We start from the raw sequence: 13,704 nt of genomic DNA on the forward strand, positions 1-13,704 counted from the left end.
GATTTTTGTTACTATTTTGAGCAATATTTTTAATATTAGATAGTTTCGTATCGAACCTAAAAATGGATTTTGTATTAAATTGCGTTATTCCTAACAAAAATAAAGAGGTTCTAATTTATATTCGAATTGTTATTATTTTGTTTTCTTAGATATTTGTACCATATTTGCAGTTTGAAATAAATCATATTGCTCAAAAATACCTAATTGCATATTTGAAGTTCAAAACAGTTATCAGGTGACAAATACGATAACCGTCAAATTGCGTTCTTAATTTTGTATGGCGATTAATGCTTCTATGTGAGATTTGACGAATCAATTTGATCAAAGTGAATTAATCTAGTTATACATTTTCTGCGGCGCTCACGCGATGGAACCTCTAATTAAAATAAAAATCCACCTCGTTCTCCTTTGCCAGCGCAGGATAACAACTCTCTCTCGTCCGTCCCGTGAATCGCCCGTCAAGTGCGACTTCGGCCTCGTCGCCGTAGCGCGGGAGTCGAGTGCGTTACGCCGAGTTCGTCGAGAGTGACTTGTGATATTTACACTGAGCTTTTGAGGATAACTTAAATATTGATTTAAAGCAGAGGGATATTTCAATCTCAATCTCACGTCGACTCTCGATTTTTTTTCCATCTCTAATTATGTGCTCCCGTAAAAATAAAATGACAGCCGGAGCGGGTGAAGTGATTGAAAAGAAATTTTTAAAGAAAAGCTTCGCGGGCGATTTTAAGTAGTTATATATTGTGAGAGGCAGGTACGGTTCATACAATTTCAAAAAGATTGAAATATGTTTTCAACGTAATTCCCTCAGAAGTAAAATGCTTGATATCAATGTATGTCTGTATTATATTCGATAATAAAATATGTATGATGATATCAAGAATTTTTCAATATAGTTGTATTAATATACTGCCAAAATAGAAGGTATCAGTGGGACATTATATTGCAGATTTTTAGCGTATTTTTTTTTCAAGTTCAAAAAACTCAAACAAAGATAAAAAGATGTAAGAAAAATACTGCAAAATGTATCTAAAATATGACAAATAATTTTTGGATAAATTTTAAACATGATCATTTCGATTAAAAAATGAAGATTTTAAAACGACAAATATATTGTATATTAATGTAGATAAACCAAATTCAAACAAATTTATCATATATAAACTAACAAAATAATGCAAGTGTATATATATATATATATATATATATATATACATATAATAAGTCTAATATCCCACACGATCACGGTCCTAGTATGTTCTACCCCTATTTTAACTCTTACTTCGGCCACATAAAAAAACTAACCCTCTAACTAGACAGTTCTAAACCGTGAACATCAAATAAAGGGCGCTATGCTTCGGCAGCGAGTGGGGTTCAAATATATTTTAATATACACCCTCGGCTTGGAGCTGGTTGATGCAAACCGCGGGGTTTCGCGGGATCCAGGCCGAAAGTGCTAAGAGCAAGAGTTGACACCAAGTCCTGGTGAATAAATATTTTGGAGGTTTGAAAAAAAATGTAAAAATTGACCGTTTGATACTCAAACCCACAAAAATTGTCATTTTGTAAAACTTTCAAATTTAAGATTTAAGATTATTTTTCTATTTTTCTCTTATTTCAAACCAGACCACTACAATACTGGCACTAGAACAACACTAGTTTGAGCCTTGAACCATTTATAAATCTCTTTAAAATAAACTTTTTTTCAATCACCAAATAAAAAAAAATCAGATACCATAAATAGGTATACCTAAATATTTTTGTGTTTTAACTCTAGGTCAGAACTTTTACTTTGAGTGATGGGTCGATGAACAGATAAAGTAAATAGAGTGAGAAATCATAAAATTGATATTTAGATTGTAATCAAAAGAAATAGGGCTTCTAAGAATTCTGAAACTCATATCTAACTCATGGGAAAGAAAGTTAAATCGAGAAGTTAATCGTCAGGTAATGCTTCAAAAATATTTGATATCCTAAATTGATATATTATTTTTTATAGCATGGTATTTCAACTATTATTTAACTAAAGATGCATTTTGCCCAGGAACTTTCAATAAAATCTCGTCCTCGTCGTAATATGTCGAATTAAAAGTTGCGCAACGGGTTTATGATAATAGACGGGTGTGAATTCTGTCATAAGGAAAGAAGATTTGGCGTCCGAATGAATTATTCAAATCTTAAAAGTCCCGAAAGTATTTGCATACGAAAGTTAGTCCAACAAAAAATATCCTTCCGCGATCACTACGAAAAAGTGCTTTACATATAAGTATTCACTAAAAGCATGTGTTGCCAAAGGTAAATCTATCGTCAATCTTCTTAAGAGAACATATAGTCGAAAAAAAGTCGTGAAGATATTTAGTGGTATTATGTAGAAAAATCGTTCTTTTTGTTTCGAATAAATGCATACACAGTCATGTATTCTATTTAGATGATTTCTTTAGTTTATAGTTTTTAATTAAAAATCAAATTCTAATTCCACGAAACCACATGGTAGAAAGTAACTAATCAATGCTATATTGTGCCGGATTTTGAACTATTATAAGAATTTCTTGGCGACAAAAACATTTCAGAAGCTTTTTAATAACTACCGTTACTATCCCTGTGTATATAAATATTCGAGACTAGTTTTATAGCATTGATGAAAACTGTCAGAAAAACATAAAAAATATCCAGTCGACGAAATATAACAAGAAGCCATTCATGAATTATTCAATCAGAAATATCTTATATATACGTTGGTCAGCGGGGTTGCTTCCATATAGATATATCAATGTTTCTTTTTATTTCTCTATATATTTTTCTAATATTTTCCGTATACTTCTTGCCACATACAGACATTAACGACGGAGAAGGAATCTCTTTTATTTGCCAATGTGCATGGAACTGGAGTTCCTCGTAGTGGATCTCAGACCCATCTGTGATCACGGGCAATATTAGCAATTCAAATCGCTGGAAATGTTTCACATTTGTTGTCCGTTCACTGGAAAACCAGGAAGAACTTTTAGGATAATTAAAGATAGTGGAAAAACAAACAGAGGGATTTTTTAAATAAATAATCAAACTGAACTCATGAAATCACATTCACAATTGTAAAACTAAAATAAACTAATGTTTAATAGATAAAAACAATTTTTATCATTGAACATTTTCCGGGCCAATTTTACGAAATTAGTTAAATGTGAGTCCTAGCCAAACAGGAATTTTCAGTCGTGGAATTGAATTTTCCAAAAATCCCCAACAAACACGTTATAATTTGCATAGCGGAGTGACAAGTGCCGTGAATTAATTTTACGCCTGTCAGATTTGTGATTGCGGTACTATTGTGCCTCTGCCGCAAACCCTCCACCGTTTCCGAACGCGACACTAATGAAACCTCAAATTTAAATTGAGTTATCAGAATATTGAGATCTTATTCCGAACGGCGCTAAATTTAATTTTAACCCGGGATAGAAAAACTACAATCGGTGGTAATACTATTTTAAAGCATATTTTAGAAGGATGTAGTTACAAATTTTATGGCACATCTTAGGTCTCTAAACCAGCAAAATAAGAATAACTTCATACGTAAGTATGATATTCGTAACTTCATAAATAAGTAAATATAAAAGTTTACAAGATACAAACTAGGTAATTCAAAATTATAAGGAGAAATAAAAATATGTGCATAATGTATGGAAATTTAAAACATAAACCGTACCAAGATTAAGTACAATATATCATTAGGATCAGACATACTGACAATGCCCAAATTTTCGAGCAAATAGATATTTTGTCAAGAATCCTATACTTGCATTTTAAATCAGAATACTTTTCCAATTACAATGATAGGATATCTCCATTATCCAGTTTAGGAATCCTTGAACGGGTCATCGTATTTTTCTAGCAAAGAAAATACATTTCCCAGAGACAGTATATAACGTTATGTGCGATATAAAAGAAATGCATCGCGTTTGTAGCAAATTCCGCCAATGACGTACGAGGAAACTCTTCTTGACCGAGGAAAATCCTCCCAAGAAAATCTCGAGAGCAGAGAAGTAGAAGATGGCGCCGGATTTGGGATTTTTTCTAAACGACATGACACAGAATGCATGCGTGTCATCCGCCTTCATATCGTCGGGTACATCTCGGAATCATGTATAAAACTTTTCCGGTCAAATGACGAACGACCATTCGTAAGAAAGACCAACGGATGTACGTGAGGAATGGACTTACGTTGTACATGTACATGTACATCACACACACACACACACACACACATATATATATATATATATATATATATATATACCATTTACAAATAACTGCACTTTTGTACAAAGTATGTGCAATTATTGCAACTTTTTTACAGCAAAGCCAATTATAATAAACCAAAAACGTTTTGTTTTTTTTCGTTTACAATTTCAATTCCACCTGTTTCGCGACACATGCTCGTCTTGAAATAGCGCAAAGATCTTGTATTTATGATACAACCATGACAATTAAATTAAATTATGAAGGGTTGAGATAATAAAAACGAATCAGCCATCAAATTGTAACCCACACCTTGCATTTCACAGAAGCCAGAAGTCGAGAAGAAAAAATAAAACGGAGAACAACATTCTTCGCATTATCGACAGTGAATATCTATTTGTTTTATTTATTTATTTTACAATCCAAAGATAAAATGAATTGCTAACCTCTCACAATCAAGAAGTTTTTAATGAAGAACTACAATTGTTATAGCAATTGCTTGTTTTTAATGATTGTTTTATCAATTTTCCGAAGAAAAATACCTAACCTCCAAACAAATATCCAAAACGATGTGTTTGATTATCGAAGCCATGAACATTTCCTCAAAGAACAACTTTATTAATTAATAACCCTAGAATAAATCTTCGATCTACAGGAAATCTTAATTTACAGTGTGGATATACCACAATTTGTAGTGTGAATACTGAATATATTCAAATTTTAACTAAAAATCATACGTGCAAATGACAAAGAATCAAGGTTTTATAACCTCTACAATTTAAAGCCGGTGTGCCAAAGAAATTGTTCAAATAAACCGAAAATTATCTAATTATTATTATTATTGAAGGTTTTGTAATCTATTCAAAAATGGATTAATAATTAGAAATATCTTACCTTATCTGTCATGAAGTCCCAATGAGCAGATGGTAAACCACGAACTTGACATCTGAAAAAAAAACAAGTTGATATATAATAACAATATTAATATATACAAGAATAAATGAAAACAAAGTAGTTTAAATCATATCTCATTCATTACATACAATAATATACAAATAAATAGGTAGTAAAAAATCAGTAATATTAATCATTACATCATTTATAATATCAAGTTATTGTTATAAGTTGATTTAAAATATGTCATTTGAATAACTCACTATAAATTGAATATTAGTAAAACGTAGCAAAAATATAGAATACTAGATGAACAAAATTATACTTTAATAAAATTAATAAAAAAGCAATTGTACTGTAAATGTAACTAGAAGTTATTAATAATAGTAAATATATATAGATATCATGAACTAGTGTTGATTAGATTATTCGTAGACCATCATAATCCCTTTATCTATTACTTTAATACATTTTCAAAATGTTCTGTTAATTATAATGCCCAATACCTGCATTTAGAATTAAATTGCAATATGTTTTATTATTATTTTATATGGGATAGGGGTTTATTAATTACATATCTCGATAAAATTTATAACGACCTCCGGCGTATGTGAAGCAACGTATGTAAGAACGACTAGGCTTCACTATTGCCATATGGTTTGCGTTTTTTCTCGAGAAAATGCGGAAAATATTTTCATGAAACAGAACAGTTTTCCGAGTATCTCCACTAGAAAGTTGACACTTCACTCGAAGATGTCGGTAGTGGCGGAAAATAGATTCGGTTTTGGTTTGAATTCGAGGAAAATGATAGTGCAATATGTGAATATATATAGCTAACAAATTTATAGGCATTTACCTCAGTATTAAAGAGCAAAGAAACTATATATGTTAGGTTTAAGGAAAAAAATTAATTAAAATTATCATGTACTGAAATTTGCAGAGGTTGAACCTTTAATGGATAAAAGCCTGAATTGAAACTTTTGCTATATTATATTATATATCTATATAATTTTGGGTCTGTGTATGTGTGTATGTATATTTATTTATCCATTTGCGCGTGGACAATGTACACAATCCTCGTTCCTTGTGACAAAAGACGAAAAGACGGTAGCTTTTTAGCTGAACTTCGGCTCGACAATGCAACACAAATAATTTGGTTCCTCAAACGTGACTCAAACAAGTGCGCAAGTGTACTCAGCGTGTTGTCCATTCATGAAATTGAATAATGTAATATACTCTCTCATGAAATATTCATGTGATGTGTTAATTCGATCGAAAATATTTCAAATCAGATTATAATGCTCGTGTTAATCAAACCACTTAGCGTCTGAAGGTTGGTGGTATTTTCACACACAGTAAAAGATTTATTCTGGAAGTGTCATCGTGGAGGTACGGATGGCACTTGAACAGGTGAGGGCGAACTAGACTCAAACTTAAGAAAAATTATATAATTTTCTAAAGTGGTCGGGTACAATATAAGTACCGAAGTCTAGAATAGTTTTCAACAATCAAAGTATTCTCTTAGCCAATTTGATTTGGTATCTGCAAAGGACTAATATATCATTTCCGCATCCGCTTTATCGTTGGATATGTTTAAAAAAGTATGACGGGTATAAATATAAAGATGCGGCGATAAGGCGGCGCATCGCGACTATCCCACAGGTGCCGCTGTACGGTTATTATGCAAATCAGACGAGGAGCGCGGACACGGGCCGCGGGTCCTAACGACCGGCAAGTCATTATTTATGAAAATTTATGGAAATTTATTCAAATTTATTGAAATCTATTATAATACGATGACCAAAATTAATGCAGTTTGAAGTGAAGATTTATACAAGATTAGAATTTACTGAATGAATGGTGAAATATGCGAGTTCTCCATCAAACTCAGATAAGATTATTAGCAATAATTGCACCAGTAACTGCGGCTACACAACTAATGAGAGGAAAATTAACAAGTTATATTAAGTGAAACTGTTATTAACATCCGCCCGAGATTGGATTGAATTGTAATATCGAAAATTTCCTCCTAAGTTATCAAAAGATTCCATTTCCATGACATCAAAGCATTGTCGATTTACACGTGTGTCAATGTACAGGCACGTATTAATTTTATTTTTGGCACCCCGAGACGAGCAAAATGGATCTGTCATAGAGGGTTTATACTCCCATGACAGATGAACGTCAGCGATCACAATCTTTTAGAGGAAAATCCGATGCGCGCAGATAACATTATATCGAGGCGTGAACATGTGCAGATTTTGATGAATTTATCTGCATAATCTAGATTAGAATAGAATGGATTCTGCGGAGCGATTCGGGGGAGGGTCGGAGAGACAAAGTAGAGGTTAAATTAGGAAAAAATCGTTGGCGGTAAGTAATTGTGCCGCAGCAGTCATGAGAATTTTATAATATTTGGTGAAGTTATAAAAGTCGACTTGAATATTTTGGTTTAGATTTAGAACATACTGTAATTTGAAATAATTCAGAGCAACTGCATGGTTATTGTTTATCAGTTTTACGATATTATTAGATACTTAGTGCATAATTTTGCATAATAATTAGCATTAAACAAAACATTGACTGATATTAGATAGAGATTAGAGTTACTTCATACATATGCATAAATACGAATACAGTATAAAGTTAAAAAATTTAAAAAACGCACTAAATAAAAATTAACACATTATTTTCAGTAAAAAAAATATAGGATGATACCTTGAAGAGTAAGTGTTTGTGGATTAGTGTATCCTGAAATTCTTTATAAACCAAATATGTTTCTGTAAGGCCTTCATCCTCATGCGTCCAAATAACTGGCTTGGCATTCGATTTGGACCAAAAATTTGCTGAATTTGTGTTCCATATGGAAATAAGTGCAAATTTAAAATAAAATGTTTCTCTAAGATTTTTATTAAATAATATCACTCTAATGTATTTTAGTATCAGTCTAATGAATTTCATTAATTAATATGATTTAGTCAAACAAACGGTTCTAGAGTCTAAACTTTAGACAAACACTTCTGTATATTTTCTATAACACCGAAATCAATTGGGCTTGTTCGTAACTCAAGCGGTAAGAGGTTTAGTTTTGCAACAACAATAGATTACTGGCTTGAACAACCTGATATCAAGTGATATAGAGTTCAGATTGATAATTCTAATGATGTATTTCGACAAGATTATTAGTGAATATGCATGTGTATGTGTGTGTTTGTGCCTGAAAATGTACATGATGATGTACTCGGGTTCCGAAATTCGTGCTATTTGTTCACCTACGTATAATCGAATATTATCGTCTCACTGATTCCGGCTGCGGCGCTCGTTGTTTGGATTAGTTCCGTTCCGCGTTCGCTCGGTTGCTCTGTTATATTTAGCTTCAGACTAAACTACTACCCAGTAGCGAACTGTAAAAGCAGCAAAGCAACCCTCTGCACCAGATCCAGTCCAGGGACCCAAAAATACCATAACCGGAGGGATGTTTGTTATTCGGCTCCCCTATACCGCGCCGCACTCCGCACAATGCGAAAACGCAACAATAACAAAAAATAATAGCGCGATTTGGAAACACGAGATGCAGTTTATGTCACAGTTTGATATTAATTATATCCTTGAATACAATTCTATAGTCATCGCAAAATATTAATGATCAAAGTTCAGCGCGAGTAGATAAAAAGTTCCAAACAAAAGCACATTCCATACGACTTCATAACCATTAGCCTAGTTTAGTAAATAATTAAAAATATCTAAACTATGTGAAAGTTGAAAGTGAAAAACTATTAGCCACAACATAACTGCTAAACGCCAACAACCAATTGAGTTAAAAGTTTCAAAAAAAAAATCCTTAAGCAAACAAAGCCCAAACCACATAACAAAACTCCGCTCGACAAATTAATTTAATGACTCAATAAATACGAGAAGACAAATTGCACACAAACTTGCAACACCTCGATACAATCTATCTCAATATTTGTGTATACGAAACCGGTGCTCCTGAAAATTTTTACCTGAGGGCAAATTACACGCACGAAATGATTTTGGAACAAATGCACCCCTAATGAAAATAAATTAAGGGCGGCGGCTTAAATTCGCCATAAGATGTGCAATCAAGCGTTAATGCAACTCAGAAGACAACCCTGAGCTGTTTACTAGGCATCGGGCAAAATTTATACGAGGAGGCAGCGGAAGAACAACGACGAAGGTTTGGAAATTTAAACAATTACAATTGATAATTATTGATAAAGTATATGGAGATATACACAAACATAAAAACGAAAAAAGCATAACAACAACAATAATATTCTCAGTGTATAGGAACAATAATTTTAATTTATTTAACTTATTGAATTTTTACACCAGGAAGTTTGGTTTTAACTAATCACGAAATGTTGTGATCGGTTCAGCAATTCTAGTATAGAGTGAATCCAATTAATCAACCTGGTTTTCCATTACTATCTTAATATTCTCTAAATCGCAGCATCATTCATCAACCTCGTCCTTCATAAACTTCATAATCGACCCTATAGAACGAACAAAACACTTTGTCCTGAATCCTAGGATGCCCTTTTCAATTGATATATGAAATATTTTCAGATGACTCCACGAAATCTACGGCCGGCCATGAAATTCCGCAAGAACATTAAGTCAATATTATGATATATCATTTGGACATCGTATATATTCTCTAAAGTGGCACATGGCTTTTGGAAATTCCATGGAGCGAAAATCGAGGGATAGATAAACTATTTTAAATTTATGTCGAATCATTTACAGTTTATTTATCATGAAAAGGAAGTATAATAATTATTTTTCTGTGCATCGCTTTGATTTTTAATCCATGAATTGCGCAAAATCAATAACAACCGCAGATTTCATTTGTTAACTAATAAAACTAAAATTTTAAGTATCAATTTATTTTATTCATGTTACAAATCTGTTTTTGGTCTTTTAGCAATCCAATCTTTTATAGTTGGCAAAGATACAACGTTATTATAAACAGTTTTTAGACCTTGAAAATCGTTTAAAATATCAGTTTTTGACATAAAGCTCAAGTATTCGATGGCACCAACAAATTGAAAGTCAGCCCAAGTTAGCTAAAATAATATTAGAATCCTCAATATATTTTAATTTCAATATAATATACAGGAGTGTTATAAATACCCTTCCAAGAGCTAAATGCCCATTATTAGCTATAGCTATTGTATCAAACTTTTCTGCATAAAAAGGTACAATTGTATCATGGACTTCGTGCAATTTTTTTGCTTTAACCTCTGGATCAGTTCTCCAAAATGCCATCGTTACTTCTGTAAACGCAAATAAGTTGACAATATGATATAAATATCATCTCATGTTTTAAAAATTACTATCTCTAAAATCATTAAAGGCGTCAGCAACTGCATCGATTTCCAAATCTTCCAATTCGTCATTACCACCAAGTCCAAACCGTTTTCCCAAATATCGAGCTAGTGCCAAACTTTGATGGAGCTTTTTACCATCTACTTCCAATACAGGCAAAACACCAAATGGCATCGCTAAAAATGACAGGGTATTTTCCACATCGGTATAATTTTTTTATTGTGTTAGCACTATTTTATCCCTTACTCGGTTTTAACGCATGCCAATCCTCCGATCGAACGCGAACATCTTCGAAATTCACATTCCCATAATTTAACAGCAACCTTATAGGTTCAGCTATTCCTTTGATATTGAAATATATCACTTTATAATTAGACATTTACACAGATAGTTATTAATTTAATATAAATTTTATTGTAAAATTTAATTGTCACCAAATGCAGCTAATAACTGAATGTCAGCTACAACATTTATATACTCGTTGTTTATTAAAAACATATACACAAACAAAATAATTATTTATGTCAGTTTTAACCTTGCGAATAAAAACGGGTCAGCTAATTTTCTTTATCTTAATTTATTATAATTATACGGTACTAAGCTCTCATACCAATAAACTAATTAATATTTATAAATTTGCTGATAGTAATTGGCAAAATCAATTTGTTGATATAGTTTATAAATAAATGCAGGTATTTCTTTATCCTTTAAAAATAAATTTTGACTTGTATAATAAATAAAAAAAACTCTTGCCTCAAAATGCACTGAACCATTATTTTAATTTAACAGAACCATAATTTACCGAATACATATACAATTTTAGGACAAATTATATCAAAGAATAACATCAAAGTAGAAAATTTCTACAAAATCAAACGGGAAGCTATAAATTCAATACGAAGAATTAATTGGCATCCTTTCCGCCTGGTAACCATTTCTTTTATTGCATTTGGTTTGGTGCACCTTTCGCTTTTACCACAATTATTGTGCTCAATAAAATAATATCATATCTATATAATAGAAATTTGAAAAAATAATATATTGGTATCGGTTACTGAAATGGAATTTCAGATAACTTTTTCGAAAAATATCAGTTTGATGAATGCTTCTTTGTTTGATAAAGGACACTCATCTTTTTTGGAATAGAATAAAAAGAAATTGTGTAATTTAAAAATGTTATCAATAAATCGCAGAAATAAAATTCTTGTTTATCCTTTCCCAAAATTTATTTTCAGTTTTTCATCAGGATTTCCATGTTTCCATTACCTCCATCGTCGAATTTCCAACCACCAGGACAGAGTTGCGGTCGGTCGATCAAAACTGTGACGCCATCACAAATCTGACGGGCGTGAAATTATTTTTACACTTGTCGGGGTTGTAATATGCAAATGTTGTTTTGGTGTACGAAAACATACATATATAATAATATATATATACACAGACAAATACCTATATGGCGATACTTATTTGTATTTGCAGTAGTCATATCAAAAACTCACCCCCGTCGGATCAAACAAACGTCAGTGCAATATGTGACTTCGGGTTTACTTCAAACCGCCGAAATCATTTAATATAGACCTTGTGGCTGAGTACGACCCTCGGCAAGAGGCACCCGGATCAAAAATAGAATATATTGATACTTGGGGAGGAATAATTAGAATTTGAATTGTTGAAGAAAGAAGTAGTTACAACTTTGAAGAATTCTGAAGGATTAAAGTAATATAACAGAACGTTGAAGAAATAAACTTAATTTTTTAAGACAGGAATCTCTTTTTCTTTTATCTAAGATACCAGATAACGAAGAAGAGGTGAAAATTTTTCTTTTACGATGTTTTAAATTGCCAACTTCTGGTTAAACTATGATTTGATAGATTTTCACATAGAATTTGAATGAAAATTTACATAATATAGATATATTTTTAAATTTTAATCAGATGCAGCAATTAAAATGAATATCACTGCTGCTTGATATTCAGTAATTAGTCATAAAAATACATGATTTTTGGCATTTATAAAATATTCTAGTATGTTTTCCCCAAATCGTTATTCCTGTAGAGCATTTTTTAATTTTATTTCAAAATATATAGAACATATTCAGATAAGCTCAAAAACTAAAAGTTGAATAATTTTGAACCAATTATAAATTTTGCCAGAACCTTTGTGATCAAAGGTTCTTCAATCAAAGCAAATTCATCACAATCGTGACAACTTGAAAAATAATTAATTAAGCATAATTCATATCATTGCCTGATTTTATATATTAGGTATGCAATTTCTAAAAATGTGTGTAAGAGGTACCTTGATAAAATTTTGAATGTGATGAGCGAGAATTATAAATTATAACTTCGTGCATTTTTTCGCCCTCATTGAAATTTTACTATCCAAAGGGAAAAACGACATATTGTGATTCGTAATAAAACTAAGAAGATTTAATAATAAAAAACAAGAACAATTAAAATTCATTTGTATTTGTTTATATCGCGCATGGTCTATAGCCGGAGTCGCCGAATAAAATACATGAACAAATACATTCGAAAATATTGAATGCGACCAACACAATCGCAAAATGCAAGTATATGGTAAAACTATTGATTTTATGTAAATTTTATGTTGGAACGTGATTATCATACCAACGGGGGGCTTTGTCTGTGTTGAGTCGTATAGATGTGCGGAAGTCCAACACGAAGGCACACGGAGGCGAATTCGATGGTGTGCGGGCGCCGGGAGTATGCGCGTCTGGTATAGGTATGTATATAGATACCTTTTGGCAAGTACATAACTGATACTACGGACACGAATACACACGAATATTATCTATATACTCCGACATTATTATTCCCATCACACAGGACACGAATACACCCTCAAACGTATACGTATACGGTGATATATCTAGGTATATACAGACGCACGCGGAATAATTTTCCATATATACACATACATTTATATACATTAGCATTTAGATCACGTACTCTACTATAGACATATATACACATATATATATATATATATATATATATATATATATATGTATGTATATATAAACAAAATCAATATATACATACGTTTATGAGAGGCGTATACCTATCTACGCTAAAATACACCAATTTGCAGGTCGTTATATATATATATATATATATATATATATATATACACAAATAACTCTATACCAAAATGGCGCTTAATGTAATTTTAAATAAAATGAAGGCGCCTACAGATATCAAAGCA

At 31.8% G+C, this 13,704-nt stretch overlaps 1 protein-coding gene across 1 annotated transcript; it reads right to left on the reverse strand.

Moving 5' to 3' along the window:
• Window positions 1-4,861: 4,861 nt before the first annotated feature.
• On the reverse strand, window positions 4,862-10,855 carry LOC113365976 (glutathione S-transferase-like). The gene is made up of 6 exons (XM_026607521.1): window positions 10,723-10,855; window positions 10,485-10,652; window positions 10,282-10,424; window positions 10,051-10,214; window positions 5,125-5,176; window positions 4,862-4,879 (listed from the first exon to the last, which is right to left on the reverse strand). Exons 1-6 carry the CDS (start codon window positions 10,853-10,855, stop codon window positions 4,862-4,864), a joined length of 678 nt encoding a protein of 225 aa, XP_026463306.1.
• Between the last annotated feature and the right edge of the window lie 2,849 nt (window positions 10,856-13,704).

The sequence above is a fragment of the Ctenocephalides felis genome, unplaced genomic scaffold, assembly GCF_003426905.1.
Source record: "Ctenocephalides felis isolate EL2017-DRISC unplaced genomic scaffold, ASM342690v1 CF-g0.4_SCAFFOLD_01170, whole genome shotgun sequence".
Classification (NCBI taxonomy): domain Eukaryota; kingdom Metazoa; phylum Arthropoda; class Insecta; order Siphonaptera; family Pulicidae; genus Ctenocephalides; species Ctenocephalides felis.